The sequence below is a fragment of the Phoca vitulina genome, unplaced genomic scaffold, assembly GCF_004348235.1.
Source record: "Phoca vitulina isolate PV1807 unplaced genomic scaffold, GSC_HSeal_1.0 scaffold21, whole genome shotgun sequence".
Classification (NCBI taxonomy): domain Eukaryota; kingdom Metazoa; phylum Chordata; class Mammalia; order Carnivora; family Phocidae; genus Phoca; species Phoca vitulina.
Genome location: NW_022589724.1, coordinates 1,526,130 through 1,546,614, shown reverse-complemented (window position 1 = coordinate 1,546,614; position 20,485 = coordinate 1,526,130). Strand labels below are relative to the sequence as shown.

The following is a 20,485-nucleotide window of genomic DNA, read 5'->3' as shown; positions in this document are numbered from 1 at the left end:
CATGCAGGCAAAGGTGTTCTCGAGGGCTGACCATGCACCGGGCTCAGCTGGTGTCTGTTCCTTGGCCTTTAGGATCCGAGCCACCAAAAGACAAGACCATCATCCTGGAGCAGCTCCGAAAGATCTCCCTACCTCTCTACAGCATCCTCTCTGCCCTCACCATCCTGGGGATGATCATGGCCAGCGCTTTTCTCTTCTTCAACATCAAGAATCGGAATCAGAAGTAAGCCACTCACAGCCTCCTCTTGGATGATGCTTTTCGGATTGACAAACTCGTGGATAAAGTGTAGGGACTTCACATGACCGATGCACCAGGGGTACAGAAGTTTTTGGGACAGTTTTCTGAAGTGGTCATTCGGTCCCTGGGATGTGATTAGATGTTCCATGTAATGTACCTACTCTCTCTCTCTCACACACACACACACAGAGGCAGGGCTGCTGGTTGCACAGGACTGGGTTAAATAAACTCCAAGGGTCTGAGTCTCTAGGCCTCCTCCACTTTGTACGGTGCAGGAGGGAAAACACAGAAGCGGGAGCTCCCCCAAAGTCTTGGCTCCACCCCCCAGCGTCGTGGGGAAGCTCTGCCCAAGGGAGTCACTGAGTTCAGGAAGGGGCTCCACCCCCCGGGACAGTACTTTACAGCCCGAGAAGCTCCTCCCTCCCATCATTCTCACTGGAGCCCTCAGATAACTCCCCCCGGATCACAGATGAGAGTCCCAAAGCCCAGTGACAGAGGGAAGGCCACCGTCCAAGGCCACACTGCTGTGTGTGGCAGAATGGGTCCCCTGGGTATCCCGCTTTGATTTCTCTTCCACCACACAGGCTCTTCACTCTCTGGAGGAGAGCAGCTCCCCATCTGAGTTAATTCGGTCAGCCGTGGGTAGAACAGGCCGCCACCCAAGCGGTGGTGTTTACCGCGCACAACCAGCTTCTGTGGTTCCCACGGCAAACCCCTGGACCCAGCTCCCTGGGTTGTTGGGGAGCCACTGAGCAGGGGCTTAGAGCAGACCCGCCAGGGGCACAGCCTCGGTGACATCAAGCCCAGAAGCCATGCTGTGTGACCTTCCTGGCAGCCAGGAGCAAGCCTGATTCCACAGAGAACACGGTTGTTTTCTTTTTTTCTCTTCCCGCTTGCAAAGACAGAACTTGGAGGCTCTATATTTCTTTGTTGTTGTTTTTGGTTTTGATTAGGTCAAACCTATTTCCTGAAGAACAAAAGGAGTTTTATTCACTTGTTGTTTTATTTTCTATACATCACTAACACATACACCGCCACAAAATTTGAAGGAAGTTTCACCTACTCTGTACAAACCTTAACTGATGACCATGCCCATTAGCATTTGGACGAGGCCTGGGCACAGAATCAGCTCTCAATTAATATTAGATTCCTTTTCTACAAGCTTCCAAAATATCTATCTTAACAGCAAGTTGCCCCTATCGTGAGACTAAACTCCTTTAATTCTTTAACTACCCCGTTTTGGCCTTCCTGTGAAAAATTACTGTTACTCTTCCCAGTAGGCTGGCATCTATGTGAATTTTTTGACTGGCTTTGCAGATTAAAAAATCTGAAAGAAATAAGAATAAATGTCACAGTTGTTCCAAGTTCCCCTCACTTTTATGTCCCTAAATGCTATCTATTTGTTAAGGTCCTTTTCCTCCAGGTAACCAGCCCAACTCCTGGCCTCTCCCCTCCCCAGCTTCCCGTGGTAATAAAGATGAAGGGGTCTTAGCGGTCCGTGGTTTGCAGAAGGACCTCCAGGAATCCAGCGTCCTCTGAGCTGCACACTTGCCCTGGGCAGCGTGATCTGGGCTCCTGTCTTACTCCGGAGGAGACTCAGCCAGGCCAAGTGGCCTGCCAAGGGTGCGCCTCTGTAGGGTGGCTCCACCCCGTGCTCCCAGCTCACCAGGCTTTTTATCTCTCTTCCACTTGGACACATTGCATTGTTTAAATGTGAAAGGATTCATAGAATGGCAGAGTACAAGAGAAAATGTTCAGGGAACAAGTGACCATATTTACAATCTGCAAAAGAGCACTTGGACCAGGGGGCACCTCAAAACCCAAGACAGACCGAGTGGATTGTGCTGGGGTAGCCAGGCACTTCTGAGGGTGAATTCCAGCTAGCCGTTGGTCTCAGCCAGGCCTGGCTTGCTAGGCAGCTGGGAGCCAAAGCAGAATTCCTGCAGGAGGTGAGAGACAAGCGTGTAGAGTGTGGGAGTGTAAAGAATGCCCCCAGCAGCAGCCTGGTGAAGACAGGGGTAGGGTGGGGATGGGGACTGCGTTGTCCATTTTTATCACCTAATGCCTAGGGGAGGTGTTCCTGTGCATGGGTGTGACCCCTTTGTGCACAAGACCGGGTGAGCTTCAGACAGCCAGAGTGAATGCTCACATACCACCTGGTGACCACACTTCGTGAGCAGCCCTGAGTGCTCACCTATAGACCTCCTAGGCCAGGCCCACCTGGTAAGGTGGAGGGTGGTGTGGCCTTCTCCCCCTCACCTCCCTCCTCCCTTAAGGCTGCTGAGCTTAAGTGTAGAATTCTCTATATTTAGCCTATCTTCCCAGCCCCAGAGGAAAAAAAGACATGTTGCCTTAATAAGGTGTTTGTGTAAACTGAAAATGAATGGTTGAAGAAGCTGGTGTTACAAGCTGCCCCTAGAGAAATGACAGGTGAACTTGATGGAGGAAAAATCCACCAGTAGCATTATATAGCTTCTAGGGTCCTTTAGTGAGGGGGAAGCGGCCCCTAGCAGGTGCACAGCCTGGGATGTGGGTGGTGGGGAGTGGAGGAAACCTGGGCTTGCATTTCTCTCTCCTCCAGCCTTGGCAACACCATACACCTAGCAGGCATTCAGGGAATGTTTGCTGGAGGAATAACAACATTAACATTTCTGTTAACTGTCGTCTTTCTCTTGGCAGGCTGATAAAGATGTCCAGTCCGTATATGAACAACCTCATTATCCTTGGAGGGATGCTCTCCTATGCATCGATATTTCTCTTTGGCCTTGATGGATCCTTTGTGTCTGAAAAGACCTTTGAAACACTTTGCACCGTAAGTCATTCTGCATCTTCTTGGGGTATAGGATATAAGGTTTTTTTGGTTTTCCATCCTCAAAAACGCAGATACAAACCCAGAAATGAATGAAAATATGTGAACAGGCAAAAGACAACTCATTCATGAGCCATTCATGCAGTTCCAACAAGGCAGTATGTTGTTGCTTTCAGACCGGAATGGACTTCAGTATTGCCTGCAAAATTAAGATCATGGATTTAACAGGCCTCCGCTAGAAAACAGTCCCCCAAGGGATGACCAGGTAGCCTTTAAAAGCGAGGGAGGAAAACTACCAACCAGAAAAGGATCCACATCTGGGGTCAGGGTCAGGGCCATGTAAGAAGGAATAAATCTGCCCGTGTATCTCAAGAACTATTACAGAATAGGATAAGAGGTGTCTATGCGTGTGATTTTGAGTCATATAGAAAAACCAGAGCCACTATTTTCTATTTAAGCAGTGTTTCTCAACCCATTTTTTTCCTTATTGCTCCCCTAAGAAGCCTTTTTAGACTTTTTTTATAATTATCTCATGAAAATTTAATACTGAAGATATACTGTATGTTTATATGTTGTATGTATATCTATAGTTTATACATGAAAGAGTAATATTTTCCCATTTAAAAACCAATGTTTGCCCCCTTGGGAACTATATACCCCCACTGAGAATGCATATACTTAAGGAAGAACAAGACAGTGTAATTTATTAACTATATTTTAGAAATCCTATTTTGAACATTAATTACTGTGTTTTAAACATTCGCTGCCTCCTTGTGGTGGTGGTGGGGGTTTTTTCAACAGAAGTTTATGCATTAGCAATTAACAATGGTGTAGAACTCACTCTCAGATGAAAGTATCACTGGCTCGCTATTTAAAATGAGAATGAGCAGTTGGGATTTATTTCTGGACTTTGACTACTGTGATCTCTCAAAACTGGGTTAGCCATTTGGGTCTCTGTATTGTCCCAAATGCAGTCATTCTTCAGATTTCCAGCCTGGAGGACCAGAGCTAGAAGGGATGGCCAGAGGATCCGTGTTGGCCAGATTAGTTGAAAGCGACTCTTTTATTGTTACTGTTTTCTTGTAAGGCATTAAGAGCAATGTAGGCCCTTTTTTGCACAGCAGTCTGTTTTGGATTATACTTGCTGATCTCAGGTCTCTACTGGACACTTACCCTAGCAGCGAGGGAGAAACAGTGGAGGACCCCTTCCTTCCACGTGCGGCAGGTCAGCATCCACACCTAGGACTGGTGGGGCTGCATCCGGTCCCTGTGCTGAGACAGCATATGGAAAGAAGGGGAGTCCCCTGGATCTTATGCCGTACGTGACGATGCGCCCCTGAGTCCTGCAGATGATTAGATCGGACTGACTCTCACATGGCATCAAGAAATTGTTCATGTTACCAGTAACTTCAATGTGAATTGCCTAGCAAGTGAGATGCCCACAGATCTCTTACTCTGTCCGAAAGTTTCCATTTGAGAAGTGTGTGATGGAGCCCCTGATACCCTAGAGGACAGGGAGCGTCCGAAGAAGTACGCTGAGCTGCTCCAAAGTCCCTGTGGGTGTGGTTTAGTGGTGTGTTCCCTCGCAAGTGTGACCCTTTGGCACGAGGATGACTGTGGCTTGTGGGGGTCTTGCTCATTTTAGGGATGCCGTGAAGACCCTTAGGTCCCTCGCATTCAAGTCCCCTGCATTTCTGTTCAGCATGACTTTTGACTTTTGGGCCCTTGCAGTTTTATGGATGCCACGTGTGTCTGAGGTCAGCTTTCCTGTGGGCAGGGGTGAGGCCACAGGAAGGGGTTCCTGAAGCACCCGGAAGAAGCTAAGCGAGGAGAGTGGGGATTTCCTTCTTCCCTCTGCACCTGGGGACACCCCCCCCAAATTTGAGGAGACCGTGATTACACCAATAATGAAAATGGTATCAGGAGCCAGTGTGGTGAATTGTACTTTCCACAGCTCTGATGACTCCGTGGCACCCCTGAGAGCTGAGGGGCCCCCCTCGGTCTCCCAGCCAAGAATCAGGGAGCAGAGCCCTACCCTGGCCGCTCCTGGGGCCCCTCTCTGTCTGGTTTCGGTCACTCGCAGCCTGCCCCCCTGGGAATGCATCCACTGGCCTGAGTTTCAGTCAGAGAGGGTCTCGTCCTCCCAGGAAGAACCTCCTGACTTCTTACCCTGCTCAGGGACCAAAGTGCTTTCTCGACTGGGACCTGAATCCTGCAAACACTGGATGATGTAAGCTAGGGAGCAAAAAAAAGGGACATCCCCCACACCTGGGTTTTTTTCTTCTAATGAAGCCTGACATTCTGTTCTGGGAGTCGCGCTCATTTGTGTGAGGGAAAGTTGTCCTGGGAAGCCTGGCAAGGCAGTATGAATAAATCATAAAGCGCTTTACAAATCAGCATTAGCTCCGAACACGAGGGCTCGGAAGATGTTAGGCCCCGGTTCTCACCATCCCTGAGGATTCATTTATTTGCAGTCAGGGCTGTTTCAGAGACTCTGCAAAGGGGAACCCACATTCATGACTGTGGGGAAGAAGCGTAGATTAACTACTCTGGACTGAACTGGGTCAGCACAAATGTGCACATGGGTTAGGACTGGGGTCATCTAGTTAATAATTCCCCATATCGCTCAGGAAGGAGAACTGAAAGCTCCTGAATTTAGAGCCTAAATACCAGTCCCCAGTGTGTGCAATTTGGGTTGTGCTCCACCTGCTATTCCCGAGGGGTTGGCTCCTTTATTTTACTTGGTGCCTTGGATTCTGTTCTCTCTGGGCCAAACGGGCCCCCCGCTGGTAAACACCCACCGGGCTGGGAGAAGGAGGTAGAAGCAGGGCCAGCTAGTTCAGTGAGCACAGATCTTGAACAGCCTGGGTGGGACTCCCACCCCTGCACGTGGGGCCCCTGACTGTGGCCAGTGACTTTGCTTCTCTGAGCCTCAGTTTCGCCATCTGTGAAATGAGCATAACAAATCCCCGTGCACGATGGTGGGTCACTGGGATGATTGCAGTCAGGCGCCTAGAGCACGGGAGGCAGCAGGTGGGCGGCTTCCTCCCGGTCACAGTTACAGTCCTGGTGTCCTGCTCTGTGTCCTAGAGGCTATTTTTATAGGATCAAGGACAAGGCAGAACATGAAGCCAGCTTCAGGTGTGGAGCAACAGAAGGCACAGTTCAGTCTGTCCTGCTACTATGCGAATGCCATTCTTTTTTCTTTTCATTTGCAATGTGGAAACAAAACACAGTGATAAACCATGAACACCACCTCAGGAAGAAACCCATGACAGTCATGAGATTATGCCTCTCTAGGGGCTGTCCCTCTGCCCAGGAGGGCCATTATAACTTGGACGAGGGGTGGTGGCATGTGTGAGCATGCCCTCGCACGCGTGAGTGCATGCACGTGCACGCACACACACGCACACACACCTACTGCTAGGGAAGCAGTTACACTTAGTTCCTATCCCCCCTACCCCCCCCCATTCCCTCTGACCCTTTCAGGAATCTTCCCAGCCTGGTTTCAGCAAGACTTGGAAACAGCTCCAGCTACACTATGCTGTCTCCCTGGACACTGTGTGGGTAGTGGGATCACCATAGCAACGTGGCCCCTGTGGGCAGGGAGCTGCCTGTGAGGACAGTGCTGGGCGTGGGCCAGAGCCCCCATGCCAGGGGCTGTGGGAATGCCGGCTCAAAACTTACTCGCTGCCCTGGCTCAGGAATCCCTGCCCCTGGCAGCCCAGAGAGGGAGCAAGATGGGTGGGGGAGAGAAAAGGCGCATGTCTTCCTTGAGGGATCCTAGGCAGAACCCCAGCATGAGCACGGAAGGGTGAGAAGCAGCACTCTCGACAGCCTCGGGGGCTCTCGGGGCATCGCTGCGGTGGAGGCAGTCAGCAGCGCCGTGTTAACTCCGCAGGCCTGTGCCCTCCTGGAACTCAGTACTCTGCGCTGTGATTCACCAGGCCGAGCCCGCTGCCCCATGGAGACGTCCCTTCTAATCCCCACAAGCCCCTGACAAGGCAAAGTTCACTGTTCCTACTTGACAGGAGAGAAGACTGAAACTCTGTCACACGTGGCTAGGTGGCAGGACTGAAGTTTGGGACTAGGTCTGCTGGACTCCAGAGGTGTCTGAGATACTTCATTCCTTTTTTTTTTTTTAAAGAAATATATATATATTTGTTGCTAGCTGGTTCATACCCGAGAAACAGGTCCACCAAATTCTTAGGGATGCAGTCAACATTTATCCCAACCCCAAAATTTGTCCATTCACATTTTTAAAACTTGAGATATCATTCACATACCATAAAATTCACTCTTTTAAGGTGTATAATTCAGGGGTTTTCATATATTTCTTCATTCATTTTTGATCCGTCCCCAAGCATCTCAGAGTACCTAGCATATAAGAGAATTACAGTCAGACTGCTTTGTGTTCAAATCCCAACTACACTACTTCCCAGCTGTGTGACTTAACTTTACTCCTCTGTAAAATGGGCATAATAATAGGCTTGGGAAGATTCAGTAGCACAGTGTACACAAAGCATTTACTGCCTGCCTCCCAATAGGATTCAGTAAATGTTAGCAATTATCATTATGAATGATGGGATTGTATCTGTATACCGGTATTCCCCTAGGGACGCTGCTCAGAGAGATGCTGATAAAGCACAGTGAACTTGGGATGAAGAAAAGCCTGGAAAAGTGGTGTTGGTGCTGGTTGATTGGATGGAGGTATATCCGTGGGAACTTCTGGCCTTACATGGCCTTGCTCTGCTAGAACTGGGGCAGGGACAGACTCAGGCCCTAAGTCAAAGCCAAGCTGCTGTATGTCTGTCGCCCTCAGTGCCGAAAGGGGCCTCGGGCAGGCAGGCAAGAACGAGGCAGGTGGGACTTGGGGCGCTCCCACACAAGTCCACAGGCATCGGCCGCTCTCCCGGCAGCTCAGAGGAGCGTGGCTTAGCTGTAGAGCTCCCAGCTGCCTCTACTTGCTGACAATCCCAATTCCTTCTTTTTTTTTTTTTTAACTTTTTATTAAAGTATACACCCCCCACACACACACACATCATAAGCATCTAACTTAGTGAATTTTCACAAACTGAACTCAGCTGTGAATCCAGCATCCTGCCCGGGAAACAGACCACTGCTAGCATCCTGGAAGTGGTCCCTGTCCTCCTCCAGTTGCTATCCACAACCCCTCGAGGGTAACCACCACCCTGTCCAAAGCAGCTTTGGATAAGATCGACCAGCAGTACCTCAGTGAGCTTGTGGGTGGTCAGGACCCTGGAGAGGAAGACACACAGAATGATTTGAAAGTTCATGAAGAAAACACCACCACTGAAGAGTTAGAGGCATTGGGGGAGTCTTTAGGAAAAGGCGATGATCATAAGGACATGGACATCATTACCAAGTTCCTTAAGTTTCTTCTTGGTGTTTGGACTAAAGAATTGAATGCCAAAGAAGATTATGTGAAGCGCAGTGTGCAGGGCAAACTGAACAGTGCTACTCAAAATCAAACTGAGTCCTATCTCAGACCCCTTTGCAGAAAGCTACGGAAAAGGAATCTTCCTGCTGATATTAAAGAATCCATAACAGATATTATTAAATTCATGTTGCAGAGAGAATATGTAAATGTACATTACCATGCTGGGCAGCAGTCTCATGGTTATGAGCTTATCTAGGTTGTGTGTGCATAATACGTTCATTTGGTGTGGGAGTATTTTACATAGGAGCTTTAAGAATAAATGCGAAATGAATTAGTAGTAAAAAAACAAACAAAACCTTTTATCTAATTCACTGTCAGCTTTATTATTAGGTATTGATAACAAGCTTTTCTGATCACACACACAAAAAAATGCCCCTCCATGAGCACGTGAATCACCTGGGGCGCACGGTGAATGCGGATTCTGACTCAGGAGTTCTGGGGTGCTCCTGAGACGCCGCATCTCTAACAAGCTCCCAGACCACACCCAGAGTACAAAGGTCAAGGTTAGAACCCTGCTTTTTTTCCGTGTTTGTCTCTTGGAGACTGGTCATGGAAGAGAAAGGGAAGCATCAGAAACCTTGTCCCTGGGCCTCCCCCCTGAAATTTCTGGAATCAGAGCAGCCCCGTCACAGGAGGCAAGGTTGGTTTCTGGGTCCTGAAGCGTGCTCTCAGCCCTCCACGCTGCTCACAAGAGGTGTATGAATGATCTCAGGATGGGCAGCAACTGGGAAGAGTGGGGTGGTGGGGGCGCAGGCACTGGATTAAGGGGCAGGACGCCCTCTTCTAGCCCTCCTGGGATGCTAGGATTTTCTGACTCTGACTCAAAAGGCAAAGGCAAACTGAGAACACCCATCTGGCCTCCCAGGAAGTTCAAGTCTAGGAAGAATTAGTGATGCTTTGAGTTAAAAGGCCATAAATGTCTGTGATGTTTCTTGCTTGGGGATTTCCTTCTGAGGCAGCTGAGAGATAACCTGATGTAATAATGTGGTTGGGGGGGCTGTCTCAGCCTGCGATCCTGTGCTTTTCCATCTGGCCATGGTAGAGTGCTTTGTGATTTCGGAAGGTGGCTGGGAGCCTGGGCCAGGGGATGCCCGGAGTGTCTGACGGTGGCCTTGCCTGGCAGGTTCAGACTAGGGGAGGGAGGCAGCCAGTCCCTTTGGCTGCCAGGGCCTGTTGGGGCCAACTGGAGTCTTGGAGAGGCTGCAGCTCCCCTCTTACAGTGGCGGCCTCCCCACCCCATCTCTACCCCGGGCCATCCAGGGCCTTCGGTGGTGAAGGGTTCCCTCTGGCTTTGAGAAGGGCACCAGAGGCTCCCAGACCCTCCAGCAGATGATGTGCTCCCAGCCCACACACCCTCATGTGGGTCTCTCCATGCCCTGGCTCTGGTCCTATATGTTATTCATCCCCATGATAACATCTCCCAGGCACCGACTGTGCGCCAGGGCCTATGGGCACAGGGCTGGGCTGCATAGACCGCTGCCCTCAGGGAGCTGGCTGTGTAGACGGGAAGATGTAGGCAAACACGTAACTATCATTCGGGATGTTGTATGCCCTGATGGGGGGTGCCTGGGGGAGGGAGTGAGGGCCAAAAGTGAAGGGACAGATCAGGGAAGACTTTAAATAGGGGACCCCTCAGAATGAGCAGCAGTTATTTCTGGAAGTCCTGAAATGCCCATGAGTTTCATAGTGGCTGTAGTCACTATAGTGCATCCACTCTCCCCTCCCCCTCTTGGCCCAGCCCCTACTCATCTGCATCCTCAGTCCCCCAAGCTGCATGGAGGCGCCCCCCCCATGCCCACACCCCATGCCCCCAGGCTGCCACCACCCATCTCGAAAACATGAAAACATCACGCATCCAGAAAATTCGCCAGCTTCTCATGGCCCAGACACCTGCTGGGGTCATGCGGAGGGAAGGGGAAAAAGGCCTCTTCCCTCACTCTGTGTTCTGACGCCTGAGCAAGGGCCACCAAATGCACTGTGTGGGCGTCAGGGGCAGCAGGAGTCGGATTTCATCTGGTGGTCTGCTCAGTTCTTCAGCTGGGAGGGCCTTAAGGAGGGGGTTCTTTCAAAAGCATCCTGGGGGGGGGTTGCCTCTCAGAAATTCCTCCTCCCAAAAGGGAGGCCTTTCTCTGATTTGCCCAAGGCTCCTAAGATGCCCCCATTGGGCCCAGAGTACCCCTTTTTGTACCCAGCATCTCCCGTGGCCCCCTGAATCGTACCTTCCCCCCTCCCCCGAAAGGTTTTGCTGCACTCCAAACCCTAGAGGGCCTTTTCTGTTCAGATCTTGCTTCAAGGACCCTGGGCAAGACAGGATCTTCTGGAGCAGTTTATAGAGCATGGTCTTCAAAGGCTTATTGCCTCAGGATACACACCAAATCTCACCCCTTGCCCCAGGAAGATGTACATAATAGAGCCTTGGGTCTTGCTTTTGGACAGTCTGGGTCTTCTTTACCTACCTTCTCACTATTGATTGCCTGGAGTGAACGGTCAGAATGAAACAAAAGGTTTTAGAACCTCACTGGACAACGGGAAAGCGTCTTGCTCCCCAGCATCCAACCAGCCCCCAGAGCTTCCCTACCATCTGCCTTCCCGGCCCGGGGCCCATATGCCTCTGTCGTGGCAGGAGGCCCAGAGCATGGGAGTCCCAGTCATCTGTCAGAACCTGCAAGAGAGGCTGTGCGTCCATTTGCCCACTGGTCCCCCAAAGAGCAATGAAAGCCTTTCCCTCTGCCAGGCAGGCCTTCCCAAAATCAGTTGAACAAGCAGCTGAGCAGAATTGTTCTGGGCATAGATCTTTCTTTCCATTTGGAGATGTGTCTAATTGTTTTTTCCGTTTTCATAGCTGAGACTGATATGGGTATCACCTGCCTCAAGTTCTCCCTGCCTCATGGATGTAAGTGTTCAAGGCAGTGTGCGGAGGGGGGCGGCCACTGAGGGGAGGAAAGAAAGACCTTACTGGTAGAAGAGTAAATATGTTTAAGACTTTGGGAGAAAAAGTGAAGTAGCTGTTTGTCTTGTGTTGATGAATCAGTAGAGACTTTAGTGGAAACAGAACCCTAGAGCCCCTCAGAACCTTCTGGTTTATTTGGCCTCATAGAGACACACAGAAGGGAGATACCCGGGGCATCATCAAGGAAGTGCAGGAAATGCCTCAGTGCAGGAGATGCCCCTACAGCGTTCCTACAGGGGGTCCTCTAAGCTCTGCTTGAATATGTGGAGTGATGGGGATCTCACTACCTAACAGCATACTTTGGGTAGAAGGGACCACGGATGGCATGAACTCAGCCTTTTTTGCCATCAAATGCTCCAGTTCCCTCTATGGTCTTCCTTTCGTGTGCTTGGCTCAGGCACGTTTCTGATGACAAAGAGCTCATTACCTCCTAAGCTGGCTCATCCAGCCTGATCACCCCCTCCTCACCCAGTGCTGGCCCCAGAGACTGAAAAGCGAGCACCGTAGGCCCTCCCTCCCAGTAGCACCACCTGGTGGGAGAGGTGGACAGGTAATCAGATAGACATCTCAGGGTGGCCAGCACAGCAGAAACGTGCATGAGGGCACAGGTCTCAAGGAGGAGGCGGCCGTGATCTCCCTGCAAGGTCTGGGAGGGCTTCTCAGAGGAGGTGGCTTATGAGTTTGGATTTCAGAGCACAACTAAGGATAAGAATTTGTGCAGGAGATCAGAGAGAGGAATATCATTCCGAATAGAGAGAATTGCTGGTGCCTGGGCCAACAGCATGAGCCAGAGCAGTCGGGGCGGGGAACATTCAAGCAACATGGGATCGGTTGGATGCGAAGTGCCCCGTGGGGGGTGGCAGGAAAGGGGCTACACCCTGCTAAGAATCCAGAGTCTAACCTGATGGTTCAGTGGGGGCAGCGAAGGGTTTAAACGCAGGAGACTTGCTTAGATTTGCATTAGAGAACAGCCTCAGGACGGCAAGGGGGCGGGTCGGATGGATGAGCAGGAGGTGAGGGTAGAGGTGGGAAGAGCAGCCGGGGCTCCCCAGGTGGACCAGCGAGTGGTGGTAAGGAACACATGAACAAGAATCAGACATTGATTAAGAACCTCAGCCCCTCACACACCTTCGTTCATCTAATCCTTACAACCATTCTATGAAGAAAGAGGCATCACTGTTCCCATTTCACAGATGAGGAAATCAAGGCGCAAAGACATTACACGACCTGCCCAGGTTCACATCGATAGCAAGTGACAAAGCCAGGACTTGAACCCATGTCAGCCTGACTCTGGAGCCCCTGCTCGTCATGACTGACCCAGATGGCAGCATGAGTACACAGAGGAGGGGGTGTACCAGCAAGAGACATGCAGTAAGATGGCCATCAGGCGTTGCCTGGCAGAACACAGAGTCTGCCACCGTGGGTCATACAGAGGCTCTAGTGGAGGGACTAGCTCCTGGGGTGCAGGAGGGTTAAGGAAACAAACATGGGGGTCGAAGCACTTGGGGACTAGCAACCACAGGAAGCCCTTTTACTCCTATGCTGGAAGGGATCGAGAGAGGAGTGTTTTCCAGAACCCAGAGAGGGCCTGAGCCATGTGAACAGACCCAGCTTCGGCCAGAGATACAGCTCCGAAGCAGCGGCAGCAGGGAGCACACACTCCATCTTCTCTCTCCTGGCACCCTCCACTCTCCTGATGGAACCTTCCAAGTCCAGCCGAAAGCCAGAGGGCGAGGGAGCCCAGGAGGTGCGGGCACGGGGCCTCGCCTCTCAGACACAAGGAAGGGCAAAGCATGGTCTGGGCAGAAAGTGAGGCAGAAGCTGGGCTTAGCGGGTGGAGAGGAGAGTGGCGGTGGGGAGGATTCCCCGAGGGAGAAGACCTCCAGGTCCTTCACTGGGGTGACAGTGGATGATGTGGACAATGGCACCGCTCCCTGAGTCGGGAGGAAATGGAGCTGCTCAGAGGAAGAGCCAATGGGCTCAACTTTGGCTGTGGAGTATGAAGTTTTATGACACAGCTAGGTATCACCTAGGTCTCTGGTGACGGCATATGCAGGTCTGGAGCTCAGGAGAGAGACAGAAGCTGGGAAAGATATAAGGGACTTGTCAGCACAGAGAAAGTAGCTGACGCCTGAGAGTGGCGGTAATAACCCGGGGAGAGCCCTTAGAGGCAAAGAGAGTCCATTTCCATCTTAAAGGGATGGTGGAGGAGTGGGAAGAGAAATAACATCCCTTTTGCAGAGGTCTCACCCGCTCAGTGACGACCCTGGGCCGAGCCAGCCCGTGGTGGGCCGCTCTGCCGGTGGGGGTCCCATTGTCCTGCTTTCAGAGTTCTTTCCTCCAGTGTTGTTTCATCCTGGTCTGTGGGGCTGTCTTTAAATGGCACGTGAACACCACAGTGTGTGAGGTGACCTGCTGGGATCGTCTTGCGGAAGAATATAGCTTTTATTTATTTTTGGTTTTTATATAGAAAAATATGAAAGAAATTCAGCTTTACTAAGGTGTAATACTTGGAATGGCCCTGGAGCCCTGGTGCAGTGTCCAGTCGTCAGATGCAGGAACTCTCCAGAGAACCGCGTGGTTGATTGATCCATGACGCCAGACGACAGTGGGGTGTTGTGCCAAGGGACTCCAAGACAACCCCCTGTTCAGCGATTCACTAGGGGACTCAGCACATGGTCGTACTCACATCAGTGATTTATTACAAAGAAAGAATATAGAGCAGAATCCACAGGGGGTAAAGGCACATGGGGCAAAGTCCACGGGAAACCAGGCCGGGGCTTCCACGGGCCTCTCCCAGCAGATCACACGGGACACCCTGAGTCCCCCAGCAGTGACTGGTGACAACACGTGTGAGACGCCATCCAAGGGATTTTTGTTGGGGGCAGGTCACCTGGGCCCCCTCTGCTCAGCACGTACCAAAATTCCAGGGTCCCGGAAGGAAAGCAGGCGTGCAGCATAAACCGTGGTGTTGGCCCAAACAGCTCAGGCCAAGAGTCACTCTTATCACTGAGGGGACGGTGGGAACTGTCCCCAAATCCAAGTTCCCAGATGCCAGCCAAGGGTCAATCTGGCCAGCAGGCCCTCCTAAGGACGGGGTCGGGAGCATGCTCCATTAACCCTTTCCTGCCCAGGCCCCCTCAGCCATTCTTCGCTTTCCATTTATGGCAACATGTTGCTGTTTCCACATGCCAGGTTAGATTTGTATTATCAAGGTGTAACTAATTTATAGTATTGAGTCTTAATGAATTTAACCTTACAAAAACAGGCAAGTGGCCCAGAAATGATTACTTCAAAGAAAACATAAGTCAGAGCAACTCTAAGAATGCTAAGCACACTGGAGTGACATTTCCACCCAAAATAAGAGATCTTTGTTGGTCACATAAAAATCAAATGAGACGATTTCATCCTGTACCATCCTTTTTCAAATGTCCACGTTGCCTCTTATGTTCATGTTTCAAGTTGTTCTTTCTGATAGGAGAACATGGTCAAAACACTTGGAAGCCATTGTCTTAACATTCCTGCCGACCCGTTAGCATTACGAGTGTGTGGGCTAGCCTGCGCCCCTCCCCCTGTGTGTCCTGTCCCTTTGACAGCTGACTCCTGGGTGTGGATGAACCAGCTTCGGAGTAGGAACCTCTATCTGAGGAGGAGGCAGCAGGATGTAGGGGAGAGGGGGCGGGGGGCAAGGCTTTGGGTTCCAGGCTCAGCTCTGCGGCTGTGTGCCGTGGTTCAGAGAAATGTCTTAAATGCCCTGAGTCTCTGAGTTTCTTCATCTGCAAAGTGGTTTTCTCACTCAACTGGTGGCTCAAAAAAAAAAAAAAACACTCTGTTTTGTTATTGTTGTTTTATTTGTTGTTTTTATCTTTATACACTTAACCTCCAGCCTAATAATACTTGTCAAGTGAACAGATGAATGAATGGATGAATAAATGATCTGTAAGGTCCTATGCAACTCTGACAGACCAGGGATTTGTGAGCTGGTCTTTGATTAAGCTCAGGTCTAAATTCCCAATAATTGGGCATTATTATTCCTCCCGCGCCTGTTCTGTTCACTTTTCTTGCATTGTTGGATTATAATATGGGTAATAATGTGGCTCTCCGGTGCCTTCTCTAAAGTACTGTGATTCATTCTTGCCTGTCTGAGTTATCCTTGCTTTTGAAATTTAAAAAAAAAAAAGAAAAAAGTGACGTCTCCACCTGTCCCATTGTCAGCATTCAGACCTGAGCAATCACTGTGATGCTGTTGTCCTTCCTTAGGGGGCCGGCCTCGCCATCTTCTCAGCCAGGTCCTGCTTTCACAAATAAAATGGAGGGGAGCCTGGGTGGCTCAGTCGTTAAGCGTCTGCCTTCGGCTCAGGTCATGATCTCGGGATCCTGGGATCAAGCCCCACATCGGGCTCCCTGCTCCGCGGGGAACCTGCTTCTCCCTCTCCCACTCACCTTGCTTGTGTTCCCTCTCTCACTGTGTCTCTCTCTGTCAAATAAATAAATAAAACCTTTAAAAAAAAAAAAACAAATAAAATGGAAAGGGGACATGTTCTGTCTCTGGAAACTGGAGGCTAGAGAGCCAAGTTGCTAGAAGGGCAGAGTGAAGGTGCTCCATGCAGGAAGTCGGCTGGGAGCATTTCTGGGAGCTTCCTACACAGGCTGAGGCAGCCTGGGCTGGAGGGGCAGGGTGTGGCCAGGCACACCTGCTGTGTCCGATTCCTCGGGGCACGGAGGGCCTCACCTGTCCGCTCCAGCCTGGCTGTCTCCCTCTTTCTCCTACTCCCTTCACCTTCCTGCTGTGTTCAGCTGGGGGGGGGGGGGGATCTTTCCAAGGGAACTTAGCACAACAGAGCTGAGGGAGAGCGGAGGAAAGACCAAAGCCCAGAATCGAAGCTCACAGCCACATGGCTTTCTCATCCCAGTGAGCGGGAGGCCCTAGGACTCCGTGACACAGCCTGGAGCTAGGCAAGTCTGCTCAGTTTGGGAGGGTATCCAGACCAGCCGGTGAGGGGGGAATCTGGAGAGGCTGGGGTCTGGCCGTGACGGCAGGGCAGGCAGGGAATCGGCATCCAGGATGCCCCCACGACCTAACAGATGGTGGCCAGCATCCCAGCCTACAGGGGTCCAGCCTGGCTGTCACCAACCCAGGGCCGGGGATCAGGAGACATTTAATCCTGGGGAACAGGTGAGAGCCAGATAGGGCCTTAGTCTGAGCAGGAACCTAAGGTCCAGTGGTGGGCTCAGGGGCCAGGCTGGCCTGGTGCTGAGTATCCAGACTCTGGGGTCACACAGTGCAGTAGGAACCACACAGCGACCATGGCAGATGGGGCTGGATGGTAGGACCCAGGCAGCATTTGCTTCTCTCTTCTCCCAAGACCCAAGGAGGCAGGCCCCTAATGGGAGCAGGAAGGTCATGGCCCTTCTGTTCTGGTCTTCCTCCCTAACTGAACAGCCCCTGCAATGGCCTGGAGCTGGCCTGGGTGCGGCGAGGTGTCCCTAGGGCCAGCTCTGGCTGAGTCTTGCCATGCTCCACCAGAGTGGTGGATTTGCTGAGCCCTGGAGAAGGACCACAGCGGGCTGGTTCTCCTGCCCAGTCTCAGCCCCTGTGGTTCAGTGCCCTCCCCTACCTGCTGCCCACAACCCGGGAGCTGGGAGTCCCATTGAAGAGGTTCCTGGGGCCATCTGGTCTCCTACGGACTCAGGTGAGGAGACAGGAAGTCAGCGATTATGTTCACTTCTGCAGATCTGTCTCCTCATCTAAAAGGCTCTAAAGAAGGCAGGGAAGGAGGGGGGAAGACCAGAAGGCTGCTCTGTAGTCCTTAGTGACCCCTCAGTGCTCCTGGGCGCCTCTGTGCCTCTTCTGTGACTGGCTCCCTCTGGGTTGAGGGCCCATGGAAGGCAGAATTTGAACCTCACAGGCCCCTGTGCCCAGGGCCCTGGGTCTAGTGAGTGGCTGACAGAACTGTCTGTCAAATTGAGATGTGATTGAAGGACTCTTGATGATAGTAAAACTCTACAGTATGTAAGATAGAGCATCTGTCCCCATCACCTAGAATCTCCCTGTTGGGACATTCTCATAAATGGTGAGGTCAGTCCACCTAGGAGTTGTTAATGTCTCTATTTTCTCATGGCCTCTAGGTCAGGACCTGGATTCTCACCGTGGGCTACACAACCGCCTTTGGGGCAATGTTTGCAAAGACATGGAGGGTCCACGCCATCTTCAAAAATGTGAAAATGAAGAAGAAGGTAATCACTCCTGTTTCAGGATGTTTGCAATGTTCACTTGGCGTTTATTTAGCAAATATTATTAGGCACCTACAGTGTGCTTAGCCCTGGGCTATTTGCTGGGGATTCAAGCTACACACAGTGCCCATCCCCAGCACCTTCAGCCTCCTCGCGAAATCAAACAGCTAACAAAGCATTTACAACACACAGTGGTAGAGGCTGGCTGGAAATGTCTAGGGGCATTGGGGGTACAAGCACTCAGGGAAGGCTTCATGTAGGAAGTGCCCCCGATGCTGAGACCTGGAGGGTGAGTGGGGGTTAGCTAGGCAGAGGCCTGTAGAGGGAGCTGCATGCATGGAGGCCTGGGGAGGGGCTGGGTGTGTTCCCAGAGCTGGCAAAGGCTCATTGCGGCCAGGACATGGTGTTTGCCAGGACAGGGTACGAGACGAGCCACAGAAAGGAATCTGAACTTTAACTTGTGGGCAGTGAGGAGCCCTTACAAGAGGGGAGTGAAACAGGACACAGACCAAATGTAATGCTTCCATTTTCACAGAAGCCCTGAGAGAACAGGGGCCCGGCCTTCGTGTGGGTGGAGAGCCTTTGCCACCCATGTGGTTACGTGTAACCAGAACGTTGACTCGACTTGACTCTTAGGATGTAATCCTAGAGAAACTCTCTCCACCACTGTCGTTTTAACTCTTCCGGTGGCACGGTTCTTCCCATGCTTCTAGAGAAAAAGACGAGTCTCATGACTTTGAAGGCCCTCTGGCCAGCCCAGCAACACGTGGAGTCCGTCATAATATTCAGAACTTCAAACTGCCTTCAAAGGCACGGCGTCCCCCGGCTCAGGCCTACAGCGGGCCAGCTCCCCGGCCTGGGAGAGACGGTGTGCTGGGCTGCTTCTCTCCTTTGCAAGCCTGAGCTGTTTCCCTGTCATCCCCATCCCAAGGTTTCCGAACCCTCTGGAGTTGGAGCTTGGAGCGGTGGAAGGAGCTGCCATGGCGCTTGCTAGGCCTGGTTAAGCACACCCTTTAGACTCTCCTAGGGGGCTTTTGTGGGTTTTTCAAAGGCCCCAGATCCGGGATGTTCCCTCCTGCAGCGCCCTTGACATGGGTGCCATACTCCCCCAGGGGACCATGTGGCGGTTCCCCCGCCCGCCGCCACATCTGGTGCACAGGAGGCATGCGTGCATCCTTCGCCCACACGGACTCGAGGGGTTGATCCCACTGCAGCAGCTGCCCCTCTTGTTCCGCCCCCTGGAGCATCTGACCTGCCGTGGGTCTTTGAGCAGACGTCTTCCTCTTTCAGGGCCTCTGTTTCCTTATCTGTGAAATGGGGCCATATTGAAATGGTACTGTCTCCTGGGCTGTGGTTCTGCCCGGTGCCCAGTGGCACCACTCACTCATCAGCCCCTCCACCTGCCGGGGCTGCTTTAGGAGCTGCTGTCCGGATGAGGGAGGACTGTCCTCTCTGTTTTGCCCCCTGCCCCCTACCTCGACCACCTCAGGGAAACTGCAGGCTGCATTTAGAGGTAGGAAAGAGTCTGTCTCTGCCACCCACTACCTGTGCTCACCTGAAGGGCCCTCCCTCATGGGCCTCAGCAGCATTTGTGACAGCTCCCTTCCATCTGTAAAATGAGAAGCATGGCCCCCCAGTCCTTCTCAGTCCTGACTGCACATTTCAAGCAAATGGGAGCTTTTGAAAACTCCAAGAAGTAACCCAACCCAAGCCATTTGAAACCACCTCTCTGGGGCTGGAACTGAGCATCAGGAGCTTTTAAGACTTTCCCAGGTGATACTAATACACAGCCAGAGCGGAAGACCTCTGGTCTAGATCAGAGCTACTCAGAGTGTGGGCTGGACCAGCAGCATTGTAGGCCTCACCCGGGAGCTTGTTCGAAATGCCGATTCTCGGGTTGTCTGGGGGGCTCAGTCAGTTGAGCATCCGACTCTTGATCTCAGCTCAGGTTTTGTTCTCAGGGTCGTAAGTTGGGGCCCCACATTGGGTTCCACGCTGGGCATGGAGCCTACTTTTAAAAAGAACGCAGAGAGGCACCTGGGTGGCTCACTTGGTTAAGCATCTGCCTTCGGCTCAGGTCATGATCCCAGGGTCCCGGGATCGAGCCCCACATCGGGCTCTCTGCTCAGCGGGAAGCCTGCTTCTCCCTCTCCCACTCCCGCTGCTTGTGCTCTCTCTCTCTGACAAATAAATAAATAAAATCTTAAAAAAAAAAAAAAAAGAAGAAGAAGAAGAAATGCAGATTTTCAAGCCCCACCCTAGCCCTAAGAATCAGGATCCTGGGGTGGAGCCCAGGATCCTGCCTTCTCTCACCAGCACCCCCAGCCATGCAGATGCAAGCCAAAGTTTGAGAAGGCGCACCAAGGGACCAAGTGACTTCTAGGGCCCCTCCTGCGCGGTGGCTGTGATTAGAATTGCTCTGCCATTTATGACAACTCCATCCTGGCTTCAAAGAATCACAGTGTTGATTCCTTTGTGTCAATATGTGATTCATCCATATTGTCATCAGTAATAAAGAACCGGCCCTTATTTTCCATTACTCATGTGATCGCTGAGCAAGAAGACTCCCAATTGTCTGGCAACAATTGACAAACCATGTCAGGGAAGACTTGGGGAGTTCAGTCATCCGAGAGCTCTGCGGGGCGCAGGGCTGTGGTGTGGTCACACCTGCTGTGGGGCCAGAGCAAGGCAGCTGGAACTCAGGCTGGCGGTGGGCCAGGGGCCCTGGGAAGGGGCTTGTCTGTGAAACTGCCAAAGGCTTTGAGTACAAGATTTGGTCACCAGTTTTGTCTG

The 20,485-nt window shown here is 51.7% G+C and overlaps 1 protein-coding gene across 1 annotated transcript in view; it reads left to right on the top strand.

Annotated features, from left to right (window-relative positions):
- The window catches only part of GABBR2 (gamma-aminobutyric acid type B receptor subunit 2), a 339,457-nt gene that overhangs the window by 258,869 nt on the left and 60,103 nt on the right, over positions 1-20,485 (top strand). Inside the window, exons 10-12 of the mRNA XM_032418347.1 lie at positions 73-223; positions 2,918-3,050; positions 17,588-17,695. Coding sequence (XP_032274238.1) covers positions 73-223; positions 2,918-3,050; positions 17,588-17,695 — 392 coding nt within the window. The remainder of the gene's footprint in view (positions 1-72; positions 224-2,917; positions 3,051-17,587; positions 17,696-20,485) is intronic.